At 45.6% G+C, this 19808-nt stretch overlaps 1 protein-coding gene across 2 annotated transcripts in view; it reads right to left on the bottom strand.

Annotated features, from left to right (window-relative positions):
* The window catches only part of LOC144128571 (uncharacterized), a 157728-nt gene extending 138499 nt beyond the window's left edge, over positions 1–19229 (bottom strand). Inside the window, exon 1 of one of the 2 annotated variants that reach the window (XM_077662068.1) lies at positions 19130–19229. In XM_077662068.1, coding sequence (XP_077518194.1) covers positions 19130–19160 — 31 coding nt within the window. In that variant the 5' untranslated portion in view covers positions 19161–19229. The remainder of the gene's footprint in view (positions 1–19129) is intronic. The other variant, XM_077662067.1, reaches the window with a different exon arrangement.
* Positions 19230–19808: the final 579 nt, after the last annotated feature.

The raw sequence follows: 19808 nt of genomic DNA, 5'->3' as shown, positions 1-19808 counted from the left end.
CAGTGGAGGAGAGTGCGGGGCCCTCTGACCGCGCAGTGCCTCCGTTTTTCTCCGGTCGAGTGCCCTTTGTTTGCAGCTCATTAGCATGCCGACATGCTCGCGCCATTTGGCTGCCAAGCAAACCCACGCGTCGGAGAGCGTGCAGAGCGAGGGGAACTGAGGGGTTGCGATTTTCCATCCGGCGAGCACGGGAGCGAGACTGGCTCCCCACCTCCCTCGGAGTAGGGAACGACGGGAGCACGGGTTTTCAATCAAGCTGCGCTCACTGCGTTTGCCTCTTTGCGAGCAGCACAAAGGGAGCGCGGGGAGATAGCGCGCGCGATTGATCCCGCGAGCGAGGCAGCGACGCCGTGGTGTGGTGTACAGCGCGCGAGATTTTTTTTTTCAGCTTACTTTCGGACTGTCTTTCGTCCTTTAGGTGCACCGGGAGGTTCTTCTTCTTTATACTCCACCCGCAGCTTTTTACGTTTTCTGTGGAAGACCTGAAGATCAGGCCTCTGACCTGGGTCGAACCCGCGTCCTCCACTCGTAGCAGCACACCGCCCATGACTAGCTGCAGAAAGTGGAAGAGAGCTAAGGGAAAGTCCCGTTTCTGCGTTTCCTGCATCCGCCGTGGCCGGGAATCGATTTCGTGACCTTGAGATCACCATCCGAGCACCCTCGCCAGTGACAACACCCCTGGTGTTTCTGGCATATGTCGGAGTCGCTGTCATCTATTAGTTCTTCTAGTTGTGTTCTAGTTTTCTTTACTGAAAGCGCTCCATCACATCGGTTGGGCGGCTGCTGGTCTCCGAGTTATTTAGTATTTGTCTTCTCTCCAGTTCATCCTTCCGAGTCACAAGCCGAGGAAATCTGGACAAGTGCTTCTAGTTTGTGCGGCTGGCACCGCGTGCTGCGTGGCGCTGAGCATCAAGACTTGCGGCGGGAACATTGAATGATTGGTACAAACTGTTAGGTGCGATCGCAGGAAGCAAAAGTCAGATTCTGATCACACACCATTTCACAGGAGGCTTAAAGGACAGGAGAGAGCTATACACTTTTTTTACACAAAAAGTAAACAAGTTTGCGCCGCTCGCGCGCTATTGTCCAGGCACTGTCCGGCGTAACTGCGCGCGAGTGACCCTTGGCCATATTTACAAAACATGAAAAAGCATTGTATACACAAAGCCGCGCGCACGTAGCGTCCTGTTGCTGATTAATATTGCGCGCAGTACACTTGCACAAGCGGCTGCTGTCGGGTGCCCGGCCGCATATCGCCCGAAGTAACATACGCGGGGCGTTCGGGGACTCTGCGGCGCTACCTGGCGATGAGCAAGCGGGACGTCAAGCCCGCCTGCGCGATTTATGCACAGAGGCTCACCATTGTTCTTTCACGGGTGCGCGCACTGCCGCGCGGCCACAATAGCGTGGTGAGATTGTGCGGCGTGACTACCAGCGCCCTCTAGGCTGCGAGCACCTCGTTTTGCTATTTCGGCTTGCGTGTTCCGGCTTCCTCTTTTTATTTACAGGTTTCTTTAGATCATGTTTCCTCTCTTTCGCGCCTTGGCCTTCGTCACGCTGTCACTCGTGTGGAAGCATCGCCCTTTAATGCATTTATCCTTCAATTTGAAACTGCTGCTTTTTCTCTATGACTGCTATTCACTTATTAAACTTTCAAGCTATCCTGGCCTGCGCGAGTGGATGTTAAAAGGGCCGCGGCAAAGTAGTCGGCAGGTTTCCAGACGCGTGGGATGCGCCGTGAACACCGCCCGGGCGGGTGATCGCCTGACGTGTAATTCGGAGCGGGGGCCCAGCGGAAGAGTAAATGGGCTTCTACCGCTGAACAGGCGTTTCGGCAGCAGCTGCTTAGACCAGGAAGGAGGTTCATTCTCGCTACGCTTGGAAGAATCCGTGCATGGCGTTAATACAGCGACACGCAAGATAGCTGGCGTGAGACTTGAAGCTTAAATATAGCACGAACCATGCACTAAACACAGAGGGTGTGGACAGAGAAACAACATAAAGCACTTCAGCGGAATTAAGTTTCAGTCACTAAACGGTGTACTATGGTAGAGCATGGTACGGTACGGACGGTATGGTATGGTATGGTATGGTAAGGTACGGTAAGGTACGGTAAGGTACGGTAAGGTATGGTAAGGTATGGTAAGGTATGGTATGGTATGGTATGGTATGGTATGGTATAGTATGGTATGGTATGGTATGATATGATATGGTATGGTACGGTACGGTAAGGTAAGGTATAGAATGGCACGGTATGTTATGGATTGTAACGGTAGTGTATATGAGGTTTAGCGTCCCACAAAGACATGTGCTGTGAAAGACTCCGTAGTGGGCGGTTCCGGGTTAAATTCGACCATCTGTGCTTCTTTCACGTGCACTTCCATTGCGAAGTACACGAGTGCCTTGCGTTTCGACTCCACTGAAACCATGCCCAGTTGAGAGCGAACAGAAATTAGTTATTTTCTCATCTCAGACGGGTTATTTTCTCTTCTGCTGACTGCGCTGATGCGCTCGTAATGTTGCAATGGTCCCTAGATATACAATGGTTGTTTCCCCTATGCCCACGCCCTCGGTGTTTTTCTTCGCGCGCAATATTTGGACTTTAAGCGAACCGCGATTCGTGCGAGTGATTGAGCCCAAACACGAGAGGAGAGGCAGGCCGCAGCCCGGAATTGCCAACATTTACAGATCTGGTCCGGGGTTCTGCAGTTGGCCGTCACATGGGGCGCGCCGCTATTGAATGTACAGTACATACACCGCGAACCGGGTTGAACACGGCCGCGTTGCTTGTCGGGAACCGCAGCCGAGCATTCTCCTGAAGGGTTCGCCGCCGGCCACTGCCTGCCTGCGCACGTTCATTTCACGGCTCGGCTGCAGGCGAACGCCAGCGGTGCCTTGGTCGACGCTTATCAACGGCGCTCAGCGGCTGCCGTTCGCCCGGCCTCGCGCGGCGCTTAATGCGACTGACGTGTCGCGGGGGGAGCGGAAAAGTTCCTCGGCTGCGACGCGCACGCGAAGCTGCGGTGGCGCAGCCAACAAATTATCGCGCTCCACGGATCGCAATGTTTTTCATTAGAGCGGAGTCCTAGGACATGGAGGTGAAAGATGGTATCTAAATTCAAGCCGAAAATTGATGTCCCTCGGCTCTTATCGCAGTGTAGTGAAAGTTTTACGCCGCCGGAAGCCAACATGTTTTCTTTGCGTCTGCAGAACATAGCGTGGCAGCTATTCGGGAATCGAACGGGGTTTGTGAAGTCCTACCATGCCGTACCCAGAGTGTCTCAGGGTATTGCAGCCTGGCTGTTCGCGCTGATGAGAAATCGAGCTCGGTGCCATGGCCATCTAGGCCACCAAATCTCGCGTGCACGCTCTCTTCAATTTCTTTTCCTGCGGTTCAAACTTACTGATGCTTTTTTTTAACCTAGTATATCCCAAACTTTCTGTCTGCAGGAAATAGAGTTTGACTATGACAGTGATGATAAAAGCCATTCTGTCCTATTAAATTGATAAGCACGTGTTCGAACTATGGCAGAGAAGCTTCTTGATTTATTAATGGGAAAGTATTAGGTGGCTCATCGACACGAAAAAGCGGTGTCGCCCAAAAAGTAACAGCGTTACGAAACTCGCGATTGATCGAAACGGTGTGACGCCAAGAAAGGCAGGAAAATATTATATGTTAGCCAATATAGTCAGTATAATTACTTGAAACTGCAGCACAAAAAATAGAATTGGAATATAACTAAAATAGGATTAGACTAAAATTATAATAAAATTCGAATACAATTGCAGTGCTTTCGCATTACTCGCAAGTAAAATTTTTAAGTGTCCCCAGCAATTTTTTTTTTGTTTTGAGTGCTGCCTTCTGCTCTTTGTTGCATAAAGTCTCTGTAAGAGTGAAGCTTTCCCGAAAGTAGCGATGCGCTGATCGTCGGTGAGATTCATAGCTGCCAAAAAGCAAGGAATTCGGGCTTTTTATATTTTTTGGCCTGGCCAGTGTGTACCTAGGCCTAGACGTATTAGCTTTGAACAAAGAAAGCTAAAGAACTACTCAGAGCAGCACAAAGAAATGTTGCACACTTAGAGAAATATACGCGGTTCACAAATATGCAAAACATGCTTGCATTTTGTCAATTATATCGGAAGCAATTCAGCCTCTAAATGTTTCATTGTCGCTGATTTTGGTTCTATTTATAGAGGCGGCTCTAAAAAACTATCAAATGGAGCCATAAACCACGTTCTGCAATTACCCAGAAAAACGTTACAGCGAAACGCTGCAGGAACAGAGTTTTGTCTGTGAGTGGATTTTCAAATAATTTCACGCGAGCTGGCAAGTCGACCAGAAATAGAAATTAGCTCAAATTGTGATGATGCCGAAACCAGGAAAGAAATTACAACTAGAAAACCTCAGACCCATGTCCTTAACATACTGTGTGAGGAAGCTCATAGAGCATGTCGTACAGACAAGACTAAAAAAAACACATAGAAGAAAAGGGATTGTATCCCAACAACATGATAGGCTTCAGACCGGGCTTATCCACGCAGGATGTTATGCTACAGATTAAACACTAAATAATAGAAGCACAGGCAAAAGACACCAGAACAATCATTGGGTTGGAGTCTACAAAAGCGTTGGATGATATCAAGCATCAGGCGATCTTTGAGAATTTACAAGAAATCGGTGTGGGGGAGAAAATGTTCAACTTCGTCAAGAACTTCCTCACAGACAGAAAAGCTTGTAAACAAATAGAAAACACGAACTGTGTAACATTAAAATGGGCAGCAAGAGAACACCGCAATGATCGGTTCTCGCTCCGTTATTATTTAATATTGCAATGGTTGAACTGTCAAAGAAACTGCACGAAATCAAGGACGTGAGACAAGCGGTTGATGTCAACCGGTGGATAGTAAGTGGGAATGAAGGTCATAAAGAAGACATCCTCCAAGCAGCAGTGGAGGTGGTGGAATGGAAGAGTGCGTAACCTCCAGAGAACTCACATGCTCACCAGTGAAGTCGGAACTCTTCATTTACTAACCAACGAGAAGTACAATAGAGAAAAAAATATCAACCACAAATATAAGTAAGGAATAAAGGAGCCCTTATACCGAGAGTGGATGAAATAAGAATCCTTGGCATGTGGCTCCAAAGCAATGGACGCCACAGCGAAACCATCAACAGACTTGAAACCAGCACACAACAAACTATAAGACTAATTAGACACATCGCCAACCGGAAAGCTGGTATAAAAGAGGAAAACTTTCTAAGGCTGGTGCAGGTTTTCGTGATTAGCAGAATAGCATACGCGAACCAATACCTGCATCTCATTCAATGCGAAAAAAAGATTGAGGAAATCATATGGAAAAGTGTCAAAGCAGCTCTGGGACTTCCCCACTGCACATCCATATAAAGTCTCATGAAACTCGCCGTATCGGCGTAACAATACGAAGACACATGTAAAAGGTGCGAAACACAGCAGACATGGTTCACATAGTCTGGACATGCCAAAACATAAAGCAAACGCATAATGAAGAAAGGACAGAGGCCTCCTGGAAGACTGATGGTCAGCTCGGACTCAACTACTCAACAACTTGCTGTCATCCAACTGGCTGAAGACGCCGTCCGGATTCAAGGGCTCCGAGCCATCGTTTAATCGGATGGGTCAGCCCATCCTTCTCTGTTAGATAATAAGGTTATTTCAGACAATCGAGCAGAATTGCCTTTCTGGTCCCTTTGTATTTTGCTCGCTCCGTATGTACGAACTAATATTGATATTAACATCGCATATCACTGAAAAGTAAATGCATTTTTCTTTACAATGAGCTAAATATTGATTCTCTAGCGCAAGCAAAAAGGCCACGACGGTCGCGCCAACATGACTTGCGCAGGGTGGGTGGACAAAAACACTCATTCGCGGTGGGTGACCGCGGCTGACACGGACCCCCCCCCCCCCCCCCCCTCCTTTACTTACGCTCTTGAGTTTCCGAGTTGCGTCAAAAGCTGAGTGAAGTCCTCAAACTAAGACACGTAAGGTAAAATTCTATACAATGTGAGCTACGTTAGCTTAGCTGCGCCTACTCGAAAACTCTCCCTGACATCTGTGGGTGCTCTGTGCTTCGGTACACCGCTATTGCGTGTAAAAAGTTGCGCTCAACAAATATTCTGTAAACACCTGTTAACAACTTGGTTTCCACACATTTGTAAAAGGTACAAAGAGAATGAGAGAGAAAGAGAGAGAGAGAGAGAGAGAGATAGGGGCAGCTGCGTAGTTACAGATGAAATTAAGATTTCTCGAACAGCAAACTGCATGCGAAAACCTTCTTCATCGAAACCCACGAGCATTCTCATTCAGCATGAAAACCTCCGGTGAGCCACCGCGGTGTTGTCAGGCGCTTCCGCTGCTGCAGCGTTTAACAACCAATAACAGCTCGGCATTCTCGTTCGCGCATTTTGGGGCTTCTTTTTCTATCCTACGCGGACGAGCGCACGCACTCAGCGGCTCCAGTAGCATCGCCGGCCGTACTCCGAGGCTGTAGTCAGAGTGCTGTGGGAAAACAGCGCTGGCCTGGAGTGGGCGTTCGTCCAGGCACGCACGCTAACCTTTTGGAACAGCGTAATTGGCTCAGAGCTGCCACTGCAGGGGACCGATGACAGGAGCCTTCGCTGTCTTTCCCCTTCACTCCTACTGTCCCCGCTCTGTTGTCTTTTTGGGTTGCACTGAAAGTCCTTCCTTCCCACAATGTTCTGGCAACCGCTCGTCGGCGCGGTGGCCCAGCGCGGTGGCATGGCGCTCAACATGGAATCGAGGCCGGAACGGAGGGAGCCTTAGGCGCGCACAACGCCGGAGCGCACCCGGCCTGACGTGTGCCACGCGACGTGACGTGAACGTGACGTGACGTGAACGTGACATGAACGTGACGTGAAGGTGACACGTGCAAACACTAGCGTGACATAGGGTACGGTCATGCAGTGGGCCTGTTAGATTAAAGAAAGGAAAAAAAATGGAGGGGAACTTACGAGCATTTGGAGTGCTTTCACATTTAGGCCATTTCCTCGATTCTAGCTCTCATTGCATGCAGCAATTTCCACCACTGGCTTCTGAACCCCCGACTGTGCGGTTCGCTTGCAAACATTAACATCCTAGCTTTATTTGAAGTACTGAGTGACAACACACAATAGTCGCGATTCACAGTGTACGGAGCGCATGTCGAAGGTCTTACGCGAACTGGGGTGGTTGCTGGAGTGCTAGGGGAAGCGTCACGAGACTAGGAGTAAACACAGCGCTTCTCAGCGACAGTCCCGCTTGTGAATAGCAACCATCGTGGCATCCTTCTGGAGCTCATCAGGGCTACTCACATACTTGTACTTCTGTACTGCTAATTTCCGCTCCTACCCACTGTTGCCTCCCATTCGACTCTAACCTCACACTTTGCATCGTTCATTCATTCATTCATTCATTCATTCATTCATTCATTCATTCATTCATTCATTCATTCATTCATTCATTCATTCATTCATTCATTCATTCACGCGGCGCCGGGAGGCATTACAGTAGATTGATGTAAAATAGCTCACGCAAGTGAATTAATGACTGCACAGCTAACAAGAACGCTCGTATGGATATTGCGCATGACTTCTGCGAAAGCAGCGACCAGAAGCGCTTTTACCCATCCGGCTCGCATTTAGCGTCGATGCAGTGTTTGTACCTTTTCTCTACAATAAAAGAAGGAGAGACTTCTCAGAAACCCAAGAAGCACAAGAATATTGCTTTCGCGTTGAACAACCCGAAAACAGCCAGACTGGAGAAACAGTGTGTTTCTGATTACAGTTTTGTCTTTCATTTCAGTGTAGTGTCCTTGCGCTGAGAGAGTGGCAGCTCCAGGCAAGATCTGGGCTCTAGCCATACGCTCTTTGCTCTTCGCTTTTTCATCATGTAACCTGGTTATAGTAATTATGCGGCATTGAACTACCTTGTTTTGTTTTCCTAAATCGAGATTCGAACTTTCCTCAACCCTCAGACTGATACGCTACTAAATGGAGCCCGGGTTCGAGTTTACTCCCTGCACCGTCCTTTATACCTCTACCAGTTGCCCGGTCCCCCGGATTCCCCAGATCCAGTCCCCGGTACCTAAAGTCCGGTAGCCAATAAAATACGGCGCAAGTGATGCACATGCTGTGATTACACTGTTCCATACTTTATTACACGGTTTCATACTGTTATATACTTTATTAGGGCCGCTACTGTTTGTTGCCAATGCTCGTGTGATTGTCTGCCTTTTTTGTTTGCCTGATTCAAATCGCCCAGCATCATGCCTGATTCATTCTGCTATGTCTGTACGCACAAAGACATAGCTTTTACATGCAGCGAATGTGGTAATACTTGCCACGCCGGTTATTGTTCAGAAGTTAGCGAACGATCGAACGGGTCAAACAGCGAATTCCTCCGCAAAAGCTGGAAGTCCAGTACGTGCGAAAATCTGAACCGAGGTTTGTGTGTTGCAACAAAGCTTGTTCAAATAGATGGAAAGCTTGAACAACTCCTCTAACTACAGGAAACTGTGGATGAGGTATAATGCTCAGTTCAGTGCATGTCTAACCAGTTGGAAAACGTCATGAAACACCTTGATCAGCAAGACGGCGATATCGAAGCACTCGGTAAGCGCGTCGATAAGATTAAAACAAAGTAAGATTACTGACACTCAGAAAGAACTGCAAGAAGCGCTGAATGACCTGGAATGGCGTAGCAAGCAACTTAATCTAGAATTACATGGTACACTCGTGACTGATGGTGAAGATTTCCTGCAAATAAAAAATAAATGACCTTTGCTTCCATACTTAACTGCCGAAACTAACACCACGTGACATCTCGGCTATCCACTGACTGCCGGCAAAGCAAGGAAATGTTCAAAGAATAATCGTTATATTCAATCGTCTGCATGACCGAATCGACTGGCTGGCGAAGCCGAATACGCTCGGGGTAAAAGAAGAGCATGTTTGTATCTGAGAAAAGCTGACGAAGTACAGCAGAGAACTAAAACCTAGGCTTTAGACAATGGATTCCGCTCGGCCTGGCACTCAAATGGCAAGACTTTTCTAACAAGGAGTGTCGGAAGTCCTGCCATCGCTGTAAAATCAGCTATGTTCTTGAAGACGGTAGCTGATTAAGTTATTGTTCAGAACACCAAGGAAAGCGCACTGGTATCTAATAAGAGTATCCTGCCTGGAAACTTTTCGGAAAGCGTCAAAACATGCAATTCATTCCTGTCCATCGCAATAAACTGTAGTTCTGCCTGTTCAAAAACAGACGACCTTGATAAACTTTTAGTAGGCTTAACTGTAACTTCAGTGTAATTATGCTGACCGAAACATTGTATCACGAAGAATAAAAATCAGTATACCCCTTACTCAATTACACGCCACAATAAACGAAGCGGTGGTGTGTCTGTCCTGGTTCAGAATTATTTTGATTCAACTGTAGAAACTCTGTTCACGACTGCTAAAAATGATTATAAAGACAGATCTAAAACCTCAAGAATTTGGTACGTCTCCTTTCGTGTGGAATGACCCTCTAGCCACACGTCACCGTTTTTGTATGTTTGTTGGTGTATACAGACCACCCACATGCAGTCTCTCAAGTTTCCTGACATTTCATGAGAGCATATTTGGTTTTTCAAATCAAAACAAAACCGAACCTGTTTCGAAGGCAGACTTCAATATCAACTTCTAAATGATTCTAAACGAGAGTTTTAAATCTCTGTTGCTGCGCAACATGAATTCGATGTTATTTACATTAGCGCATCTATAATTACAACCTCTTCGTGCACATTACTCAATTTTTTCGTAACAAATTATTCACCCTCACATGTTACAACTGATACAATATTCGCTGACAGCAGTGATCACATGCCTGCTTGCATGATCGTAAAGAATAAAAAAACACGATTCAAAAAGAAAGATAGCATCATTGAATATATTTCAAGTTTAAATTGTTGAAGTTCAGAGAAAGCTACAGGAAGGCTAAAGTGGCAACTTGTACATCAGCAAACTGATAGTAATACGGCACATGGAACTTTGTTCCATGACTTTTCCAAAGCGTATAATGCTAGCTTTTCTAATAAAACCGTTAAGCAGACAAGTAAATACCGTAAACTCTGGGTCACCAAGGGCATAGCTGACCACGTACATCAAAAAGATTGTCTTTTTGAGAAATTTATTAAAGTGAGAAATTTATTAAAGCTAAGGGTTCTAGTGTGTTCGAAGATTTCAAGCACCGACGAAACGGGCTTGTTAGCGTATTAAGGAGGGCTAAAAGAGCATACTGTAGAATTTATTTCCTAACGACTTGAATTGTATCGACCTAACCTGGAAGAAGATAATCAGGGCGATCAGTTGGTCGCGAGTAACCAAAACAGTGGAGACTATTACATAAGAGGGGTAACAGTATCAGGCCAGGCATTAGCAAACCTTTTTAATGAATTCTTCATCGAGTAGTCTGCAGATAGCAAACCTGTTCAAGATTGTTTGCAAGCAAGAAAAAATTCCTGTAATTCAAATTCAAACACAGTGTTTCTAGCACCTACAAGCGAGCAAGAAGTAATCACAACTATCATCATCATCATCATCATCATCATCAGCCTTACTACACCCACTGCAGGGCAAAGGCCTCTCCCATGTCTCTCCAATTAACCCTAACCTTTGCCAGCTGCATCCACCCTTTGCCTGCAAACTTTTAAATCTCGTCCGCCCATCTAACCTTCTGCCGCCCCCTGCTACGCTTACTTTCTCTTGGAACCCACTCCATTACCCTTAAGGACCAGCGGTTATCTTGCCTTCGCATTACATGCCCTGCCCAAGCCCATTTCTTTCTCTTGATTTCGACTAGGATGTCATTAACCCGTGTTTGTTCCCTCACCCACTCTGCCCGCTTCCGATCTCTTAACGTTACACCTATCATTTTTCTTTCCATGGCTCGCTGCGTTGTCCTTAACCTAAGCTGAACTCTTTTCGTTAGCCTCCACGTTTCTGCCCCGTAGGTGAGTACCGGTAAGATTATGCTGTTGTACAATTTCCTCTTGAGGGAAATTGGTAAACTGCCACTCATGATCTGCGAGAATTTGCCATATGCGCTCCAGCCCATTCTTATCCTTCTAGTTATCTCCCTCTCATGATCTGGATCAGCTGTCACTACCTGCCCTAAGTAGACGTATTCCGGCACAATTCCTAGGCTCTCGCTGCCAATTGTGAACTGTTGTTCCCTTGCTAGGCTGTTGAACATTACCTTGGTTTTCTGCATGTTAATTTTTAGACCCATCGATCTGCTCTGCCTGTCTAACTCATTGATCATGATTTGCAGTTCACCTCCTGAGTGACTCAGCACAACTATGCCGAATCTAAACAGCAGCAGCGTGTGTGATGCCGCAGATTTTCAAATAAAATCAATAAAGTACGTCATTGACAAAATAGGACGGCCCCTGACACATGCAGTATATAAATAGTTCAATTTAAAGAAACTGGTGTGTTCCCGAAACGAATGCAGACCACGAAAGTTAAATTAGTATTTAAGGGTGGCGACAACAATATCTTGAAAAACTATTGGCCAATATCAGTTTTACCAATTTTTTTCTCAGCCAATTGAAAAGTTTCACTCCAGGCTATCACGATATCTGTATAATTGACTAAACAATTTTCAACATTGGTTTCAAAAGGGCTGTTCGAATGAAATCGCGCTACAAGAAAAAAGAAATAATTTTGAAAAATTTCATAGTCAATGTGCTAGCGTTAGGAATTTATGTGGAGTTATCTAAAGCATTTGATTCTACGAGCCACAAAATCTTATTTACTAAATTACGCTCATATGTAATACATGAGGTAGCTTTTGACCTTATGGCTTTTTACCTGGAGTGTCGCCAACACTACACATCACTGGACAATTTTTCATCCAAACAAAAAGCAAGCAGGAGTGCCCCAAGGTAGTGTAATGGGGTAACTTTTATTCACAATATACATAAATGGTTTGTATTATGTGTTTAATTACCCTGATGTGTCCTTCAGATGTTATGCCGATGACGCAACTCTCTTGATAACAGGGAAGACTACGGCAGACATTGAAAAAATAAATCAGCAGGTCTTACCTAAGTTCCTTGAATAGACGAATAAAAATTTTCTTTACATAAACACTGCGAAGACAAAAGCTGTGCTTTATTGGCCGACAAACAATGCAGTACACCCGCTAAATATATCATTCGGCACAGAAACTATAGTCCTAGCCAATAAATTTAAAGTACTTGGTGTTGAGACTTCAAATACATTAAGTTCGGATAGTCATGTGAATGAAATCCACAAAAAGCTATGCAAAGTTAGTGCTATTTGAAATAAAACTCGCTATATATCGCCTGAACAATCAAATATTTTGCTTTACAACGCCCTGTTTTTTTCACATCTGACCTATTGTAGTTTGATTTGGGGTATACAAGCATAAAAACAAGCATTGACAAATTAGTAAGATTACAAACGAAAGTAGTGGGAATCATTGCTAATGGACTGTTTGTTTCACACACGCAGGGACTATTTTATCAATAGAAAATAATTAAAGCAAGCAAATTATACCAGAAGTGTGCAGAAGCGCCGATGTTCGGGCTAGTTGGTGTTGGCCCATAATAGAAGATTTGATAAGAATAACGCGCTACACACGGACAAAAACAACAACTGATACGACGGACACAGGACAAGCGCCTGTGTGTCCGTCGTTCCAGCTGTCGTTTTTGTCCGTGTGTAGCGCGTTATTCTCATCAAATGTACAACGAACTAGCCCACATTGCTGCCTTCCATAATAGAAGAGTTTCGCAACAAGAACAAGACGGGGACTGAGATAGTCAACAAGCACAACAGGGGCTCGTCCTGTGGTGCTTAAGCACTCACTATCTTTGTCCCCGCTTTATACCTGCTGCGAAACTCTTCTCTTATGTATAGCTATACCGATGCAGATTACGGCTGTTAGGAACAACAACTTATTTTATGCAGAACTATCTCAATTAATCATCTACCATAATACGTTTCACCACTCGTTTTACGAACAAGTGGTACGCTCCAACAGCCAAAAATAATTACGCCTTGCAGTCATTAAGATATAATCTTCCAATGATATTAAGCAAGTTTAATAACTCTGGGATAGATGCTTTTCGCATTTCTAAGAAAAGCTTGAAAATTTTGTTCTTGTGGTGTAATTTTTGGGATGCTATCATATTTTCTTTTCTGAATTCATCCTGCTGCGTACCATTTACTCATGCAAAATACGCGTGAAATTTTCGAGAGTTCCTGTTTTTGTATTGTTTTTGTTTGCACGTTTGTTATTACTGTTCGTTGTTCTTTGCTGTTTAGTTGTACGGTAATATCTGTGAGTAATTTTACACCACTAAAACAATTCTGTCCGTCATTTATCTGAGATAAATATATTTCAGGAGTGGAATTAGCCGGGCCAGTTGGCTCATGACACAAAATTGTCAGCGCGACAGACGGGACAATAAGGAAGATACACAAACACGAGTATATTTCAACTACGTGCTTTTGTGTTAATTTTTTTTTTCAAATTGACTGATGTTATGTTTGATGGGATGCCAGCTATTGTCACATAAGTAGAGGCAGCCGCCCGTGAAGCTGTCAGAGCATCTTTTTGAGACTGCTCCATCCTTATTAAATTGAATTAAAGATTTGATTATGCGGAGAGGTTCGTTGCCTGGTGCTACTTCGTGGAATTGACGAAATGGGCATTTTGGCGCTGCACTCCTCACTTATGTAGCGCAGGAAGGTTTACGTGGCACACCACTCGCTTCAGCTCAAAACAAGGGCGTGTTGTCCCCTGAAGAACACAGCTCAGATAGGAAGCGCGAAGTTGCTTCATCGTCCGGTCCATTTGTTTACTTGAACGGCCGCCTTTTCTTCATTACAGTAATTAGTCGTTGTCACCGGTGCCCCTGTCCGGGGTGGCAACTTGAACCCGACAAGCGAGGGACGCTCTCCCGGCTTAATTTATCCGGAGCGGTCCAATACATCGCCTATTTCTCTATTCACCTTTCAATCTCTCCTTCATCCTTTCACTCACGGAGTGGTAGATGTATCCACCAAGAAGTGGGATAGTAACACTCCTGTCAAGCGCGCAGGTTAAGATCACTTACGGGTAGTGTGCTCAGGAGCTTCGAGCGACACTTTAAAATACGTGGGGCTAAATTGGGAAGCAGTGCCATTCGTGGTAACAAAAATGGCGACAGACGAGAGAAATTTTCGAAGTAGGTGAAAAAGCAAACACTTCTGAAAACTGTTTGCTTGGGCAGCGCAAATAACCCTACTTAAATAAGTTTTTAAGAAAAAAGAAACAAGAAAATCCAAGTCCAGCCAAGACAACAAGCAAGATGGCGGCGTGCAGTGGAGTTGCCTCTGATCTCGTTACTTTGATGTAGTGTTTCACTTGTTTTTATAGCAAAAAAAACCTTCTTTATAAACAGTGTTACGAAAAGTAAAATAAAGTAGAGAGCTTTGATATACATTACATTTTGTACCCTTCAAGCTGTCGCTATCGAGGTTACATACTCGGCCAGCGAAGTGCGCTTATTGAAAGTACTCCAACCGGTGCGCACACTTCCGCGAGTGACACTTCCCGTAAGTGAACTTGCGCGGTTCACAGTAGTATTGCTGCGCCTTTCATTTCCTCAAAACAATTTTTTTTTCAGCTTCGCGCTGTAGTTAGATTTAGTATTCGTTTTTCTGTGATTTACACGGCACGCCGCGAGCCGAGGATAGGGTGCATTAGTTGGTGAACAGTTGAGCATGAGAAATAATTTAGGGCAGGAAAAAAAAAAAAATAGCCTCTTATCCTGACCTTACCAACACTGCGTTTCATTTTAGAGGTACACTCCAACCATCAGGATTTCAGATTTCGCTAATTTTGAATAACTATATGAAAAGTAACAAACGCCTATAAGGCATACTTGCTCATGATAGTAATGCATATGAACGAGTACGCTATGTGAGAGGAGGAAATACTTCGTCCGAAACGAGCTCATGTGACAGCAGTAAAACTCCATAAAGGGAAGCCTTCTCCTCGCTTTGAAAATTAATGAAGCATTCGAGGAAAGAGGACCCAGCCACTCTTGCTGTTTAAAAATGCATGCATAGACCAAAAAGAAAAATTATGGCGCATGCTTTCCCGCTCGATACGAAGCTGCTTCCAGTGCGCGAAGCGCTCTTAGAAAAACAATGTGTCGTGTCATCTTTGTTAAAAGCCTGATACAGCTGAGACCACGCAGCTGGGCGGAAAATATCCAGTGCAGCAGACGCATCGCAACATCTTCCGCAAACGGTGTGCTGGTCGTGGTTGTTATTCTATTCACTTGGCGCCGTTACCACAAACTTAAAAGAACACAATACCTGCTCCACTGAAGAACATCCCCCTACCACCAGCGCCACTACCACCATCGCAACACCTCTCCCTTTATTAAGCACAATCTTTACGCATCATTATCTATGCTTCACAATTTTCGCCATATTTTCATACCTTCTTCCACATCAACATATTTGTCTCCGCCACGTCTGTAATATTTTAACGTTGATGAACTATTCTCTTTGAGTCTATGATCGCAGCCTTGATCTCGACATCTTCCCGCATCACCTGTATTCAAATAGTACTACACGTATGACATTTCACCACAGCTTACTTCTTCCTGAGACACATACCAATTGCTGAGAATTCAATCTGGAGTTTTGAGTCTGTTTTCTTTTTGGAACTATAGTTAACACGCGAAATAAAATAAATTTCGTACTAAGAGAAATTTTATGAAAAATGCGCATGTAGGTACGTATTTCTTGTTGGTAAATAATTACGTACGTAATTACGTAATTATTTGACAAGTCACGCGTTATTTTTTTCCGTGCCTTCAGTCTTACGGCTTGCTTTACTTTCTAAGTTATCAACACAAGCAAATCTCATGGTTGCAAAACCTTGGGACCTCTTCTTTCTAAACCAAATATATAAGGTGCATTCCCATGTTGCAAAAAGGATTTCAGTAAATTTGACTTGCAAAGCAGCCCTCTATCATTGCAGCGTTTCACGAAATTCAGTAGAGCCGTCAGGCGGATACTAACCTAACCAACAAACGGAATTGCAACACTGTCGCAATTCCCCAAACTAGCAAAGATTGGAACAACTTGCCCGCACCACCAAGAAGCTGACTCGCGAGGATAACTTTAAAGCTACTGTACAAAAGCTTTACTTTATAAATTATTGTTCGAACTCACAGTATATCGTTTGCTATAGTTATGTTCCTGGTGCATTGCATTTTAAATCTTTTCAGCTATCTATCTCACACTTCCCGAGAAATTATTTTTTTCTTTGTATGCCATAGCTTCCGTGCGTTTCCTTTTGGCCTTGCTATGAATGCTTGTGGTACATCTTGTGTTGTACATTGAGAATTTTTACTTTACTTGGTATTATTTGCCTTTGTATTGCCCCACCGCTTTTAAATGTACAATTGTGTCCTTAAGGAATCATAAATAAATCACCCACCCGAAAAAAAAAAGACACGACAAAATAGTGCCGAAAATATGGCAAAATATTTTGTGTCCTGTAGTAACGACAGATTTTTCTGTAGTATTGTAGCGTTTTTCTGTTGTACAGCATTATTATTTTTATCGATTTGTCGTTACGACGACGGACAGCGCAAGACCACAAGAAATTCGACTGCTCCTGCAAAAGTTGTTGTAGTTGATGATTGTTCATGTCACAGCATACAATAAAACATCTAATGTGGCGACAGAAAATTTTCTGCTGTCTTTCTCGATAGAGAAGCCTCGTGCATCGCATAAGAGTGCCAACATGACTCAGAAGGAAACTCACGCAGCCACATCACCGGTGCGCGCTTACAACGGAGTCCTGGACTGTGGACACCATCCGAAGAGATTGGCGACCAAGTTTCATTGGTTAAATAAGAGGTTTCCTCCTCCTCCTCTCTACAATGCGCCGTCCTTAGTGCACTTCGATACAGCAGTATGAGCGTGCTACGCAGACTGGCCCGTCTGTCAGCTGCACCAAGGAAGGGCGATATTGACATCTGGGCATTTTTTTTTATCAAAGAGCGCAGAACTACGGCTGGCTGGGAAAGAAAGACACAGCACATGTGGTGGGTCTCAGATGAACATTTACTGCGCGAAAAACTTTTGTAGGACATTACAAGTAAGCACGTTATCCAGAAACACCCCGTGGAACACGACTAAATAAACATGTCAAGGCAGGAAAAAAAAAGAGGCATTTTAGAGCACCGGCAAGATATTCGCAGCCTGCAGATAAAGTGCTACAGAAGCGGGAGGCAAAAATCTAAACAGAAATAAGGTCAAAAATATAAAAAAGAGGTATCCGCACAACCTTGCACATGTCTGGAGTTAGGGTGATAACCAAGCAAATGTTCCTGCAATATATAATCAGCAGAAAGTCAGCGGTTGTGTTTTGTGCTCTAGCCCCTATACTGCCGTAGTTATGCTTTGTTTACTAAACGTGCATTTTGTGGGGAAGCTTCTTGCCGATGACAATCAAAAGCTTGCTATCGTGGATACTTCTCTGCTGAAAGCTGCTGCACCACAACGATCGATGTGCTCAAATCGCTGATATGTTAAGCTTTATACATATCTCAGCGCCATGAGGCCGAGGTTGAGGATAGCCGTTGGGAAAATATATGTTCAAAGCGGATGATCGCTGTTGGCGAGTCCTCTTTGGACAATTTTAACCGGATATCTTGGACAGCGGCAACAGATGCTGCGCTGATATGTTCAGATTTCATTTTTATCTGCTTGGTCCATTCACTTAGGTCTTCAAGAAGCGACCCGAAAAGGCAACGCGAATGACAAGGTGCGTTTACGACAACAGAGCAGCTGCAGCGACCATGGAGTGCGCGTACCATTGCGCTTGCAGCCAAATAAAGCGCGAAATTGTGAGGCTACATGGCGATGAGAAAAACCTGGGACCCATTGGAAAGCACAGTGATGAGACACGTAAACAGACTCGGTCGGTTCTGCAACGACTTACTGCCGCAACTTCCTCGCTTAGCCGAACGACGGCAAAATTTCACTTGGGAGTCCACATGTTCTTGCTTCGAAGCTTATGCAAACAGCAGAGCCACTGATAGTCAGCGATATGCAGTCATGGAGTCCTTTTTTTTTTTGCTAGAAAATAGAGTGTTGCACCTAATGGGGTCCTCACACCTTAAGCGTGCTCGGTGATGTTTTTCGCGTAGACTACAAGCATACATCAGACGGAGCATTCAACCCTCGCGTCAAAGTGGCATGAGTGGCAAGCATTTCCTTTCGCTGCGCACATTCATCGCTCACGCTTGCTTCAGCGTCGCCACAGTTGTTTACTGACGGAAGCTGCATTCCCGGTCGAAGTGCAGAAACGACATGGGCATCTGCTGGTGGTGCTCAGACACAGACAGGTAGGGAGGTCGGAGCATCAGGTGTCCACTTAAGCGTACGCACGGCCACATCACACACACACTCACACTTAAAAAAACATTCGAGTATTGTGTGCTCACGCAAGCTCTGTATTCGCATGAATTTATTCCTGCAAATCGGGCCAGAGTTGGAAGGACTCGGCTTAAACCAGAATACCGCCAATGGCTCTGGCGAAGGCCACAGTACGCAACGCGCCGCTTTTTGCCGGGGCCGGCAACCTACGAGTCGTCGCGAACAGCAACTGGTGCTTCGTTTCAGACACCAAGTATAGCTTTTCAAAGAAGCCTTCATGCACGGTAGTCCTTTTTGTAGTCCCAATCTAAGGCTTCTCTAAACCTTCTCCGCCGTTGTCAAGACTGCTCACTGCTTCGCACATAGGAAGCGCTCTACCCAACGCCTGCACCGCGATGACAACAGAACGCGGTGTTTATTGGAGATTTTTTGCGTCGAAGAGAAACCCCGCGTGGCTTCGCGCGCCCCACGATACACCGTCGGTCCTCTAATTCCACTCGGAAGCCCCTGAACAGGGCGGCGACCAGACAGCCAGCGTTCGATTGGATAGCGCGCGCCCGAGCGGGCCTTGCACGTGTGCGCGAAGCAGGGGGTCGAACCCGTCGCTCGCAGCCAGGAAGCGCCACTCACCCAGCGTGGCGAGCAGGAGCCAGCCGCACATACTCCCGGGAGCGCCACATGCGCGTGCCGGCCGCCGCTCACATGCTGCGCTTCCTCACGTGTCTCACGGGAGGCAAATCCGCCGAAGCCCACGCGGCTTCTGTGCCGCATCGATTGGATGTGCGGCGCAGTCTACCCGGCCTCGAGCGCCCTCTGTCCACTGCGGCCCGAAGGGCGGCCGAGCCGAGCATAAAGCGCCCGTCTGCTGTGCACTGTCAGTGCGCGATTAAGAACTCCAGGTGGTCGAAATTAATCTGGAGCCTTCCACCACAGCGCCTACCTCTCCACTCCTGGCACTGCGTTCTTCGTCCCGTCCCTCATGGTGCGGTGGGACTGTCCGCCGAGAATTAGGCAGCTACTGCGCCTCTTATTTTAATGTTATTATTGGAAAATACGCGTCGTTCAGCGCACGCAGATCAGGTTGATATCACTGACATCCCCATGGAGTCACTTGCTAAATGTGCCACTCTTTATCGTTTTATGAACCAGTAAAACCCTTTGGCGAATGCTGCAGCTGATGGGTGGTGTGACGGTGTACCTATATATTACCTTCAGTAAAAAAATCAAAAAAAAACTTTTTACCGAATAAAACGCACCAACTAGTCCAGCAACCAGCTTTATTCAAGAACCTTAAAGCTGGTGGGAATAT

This window comes from Amblyomma americanum, chromosome 4, assembly GCF_052857255.1.
Source record: "Amblyomma americanum isolate KBUSLIRL-KWMA chromosome 4, ASM5285725v1, whole genome shotgun sequence".
NCBI lineage: Eukaryota > Metazoa > Arthropoda > Arachnida > Ixodida > Ixodidae > Amblyomma > Amblyomma americanum.
The sequence above is the reverse complement of the archived record's forward strand: the minus strand, read 5'-3'. Positions and strand labels throughout refer to the sequence as shown.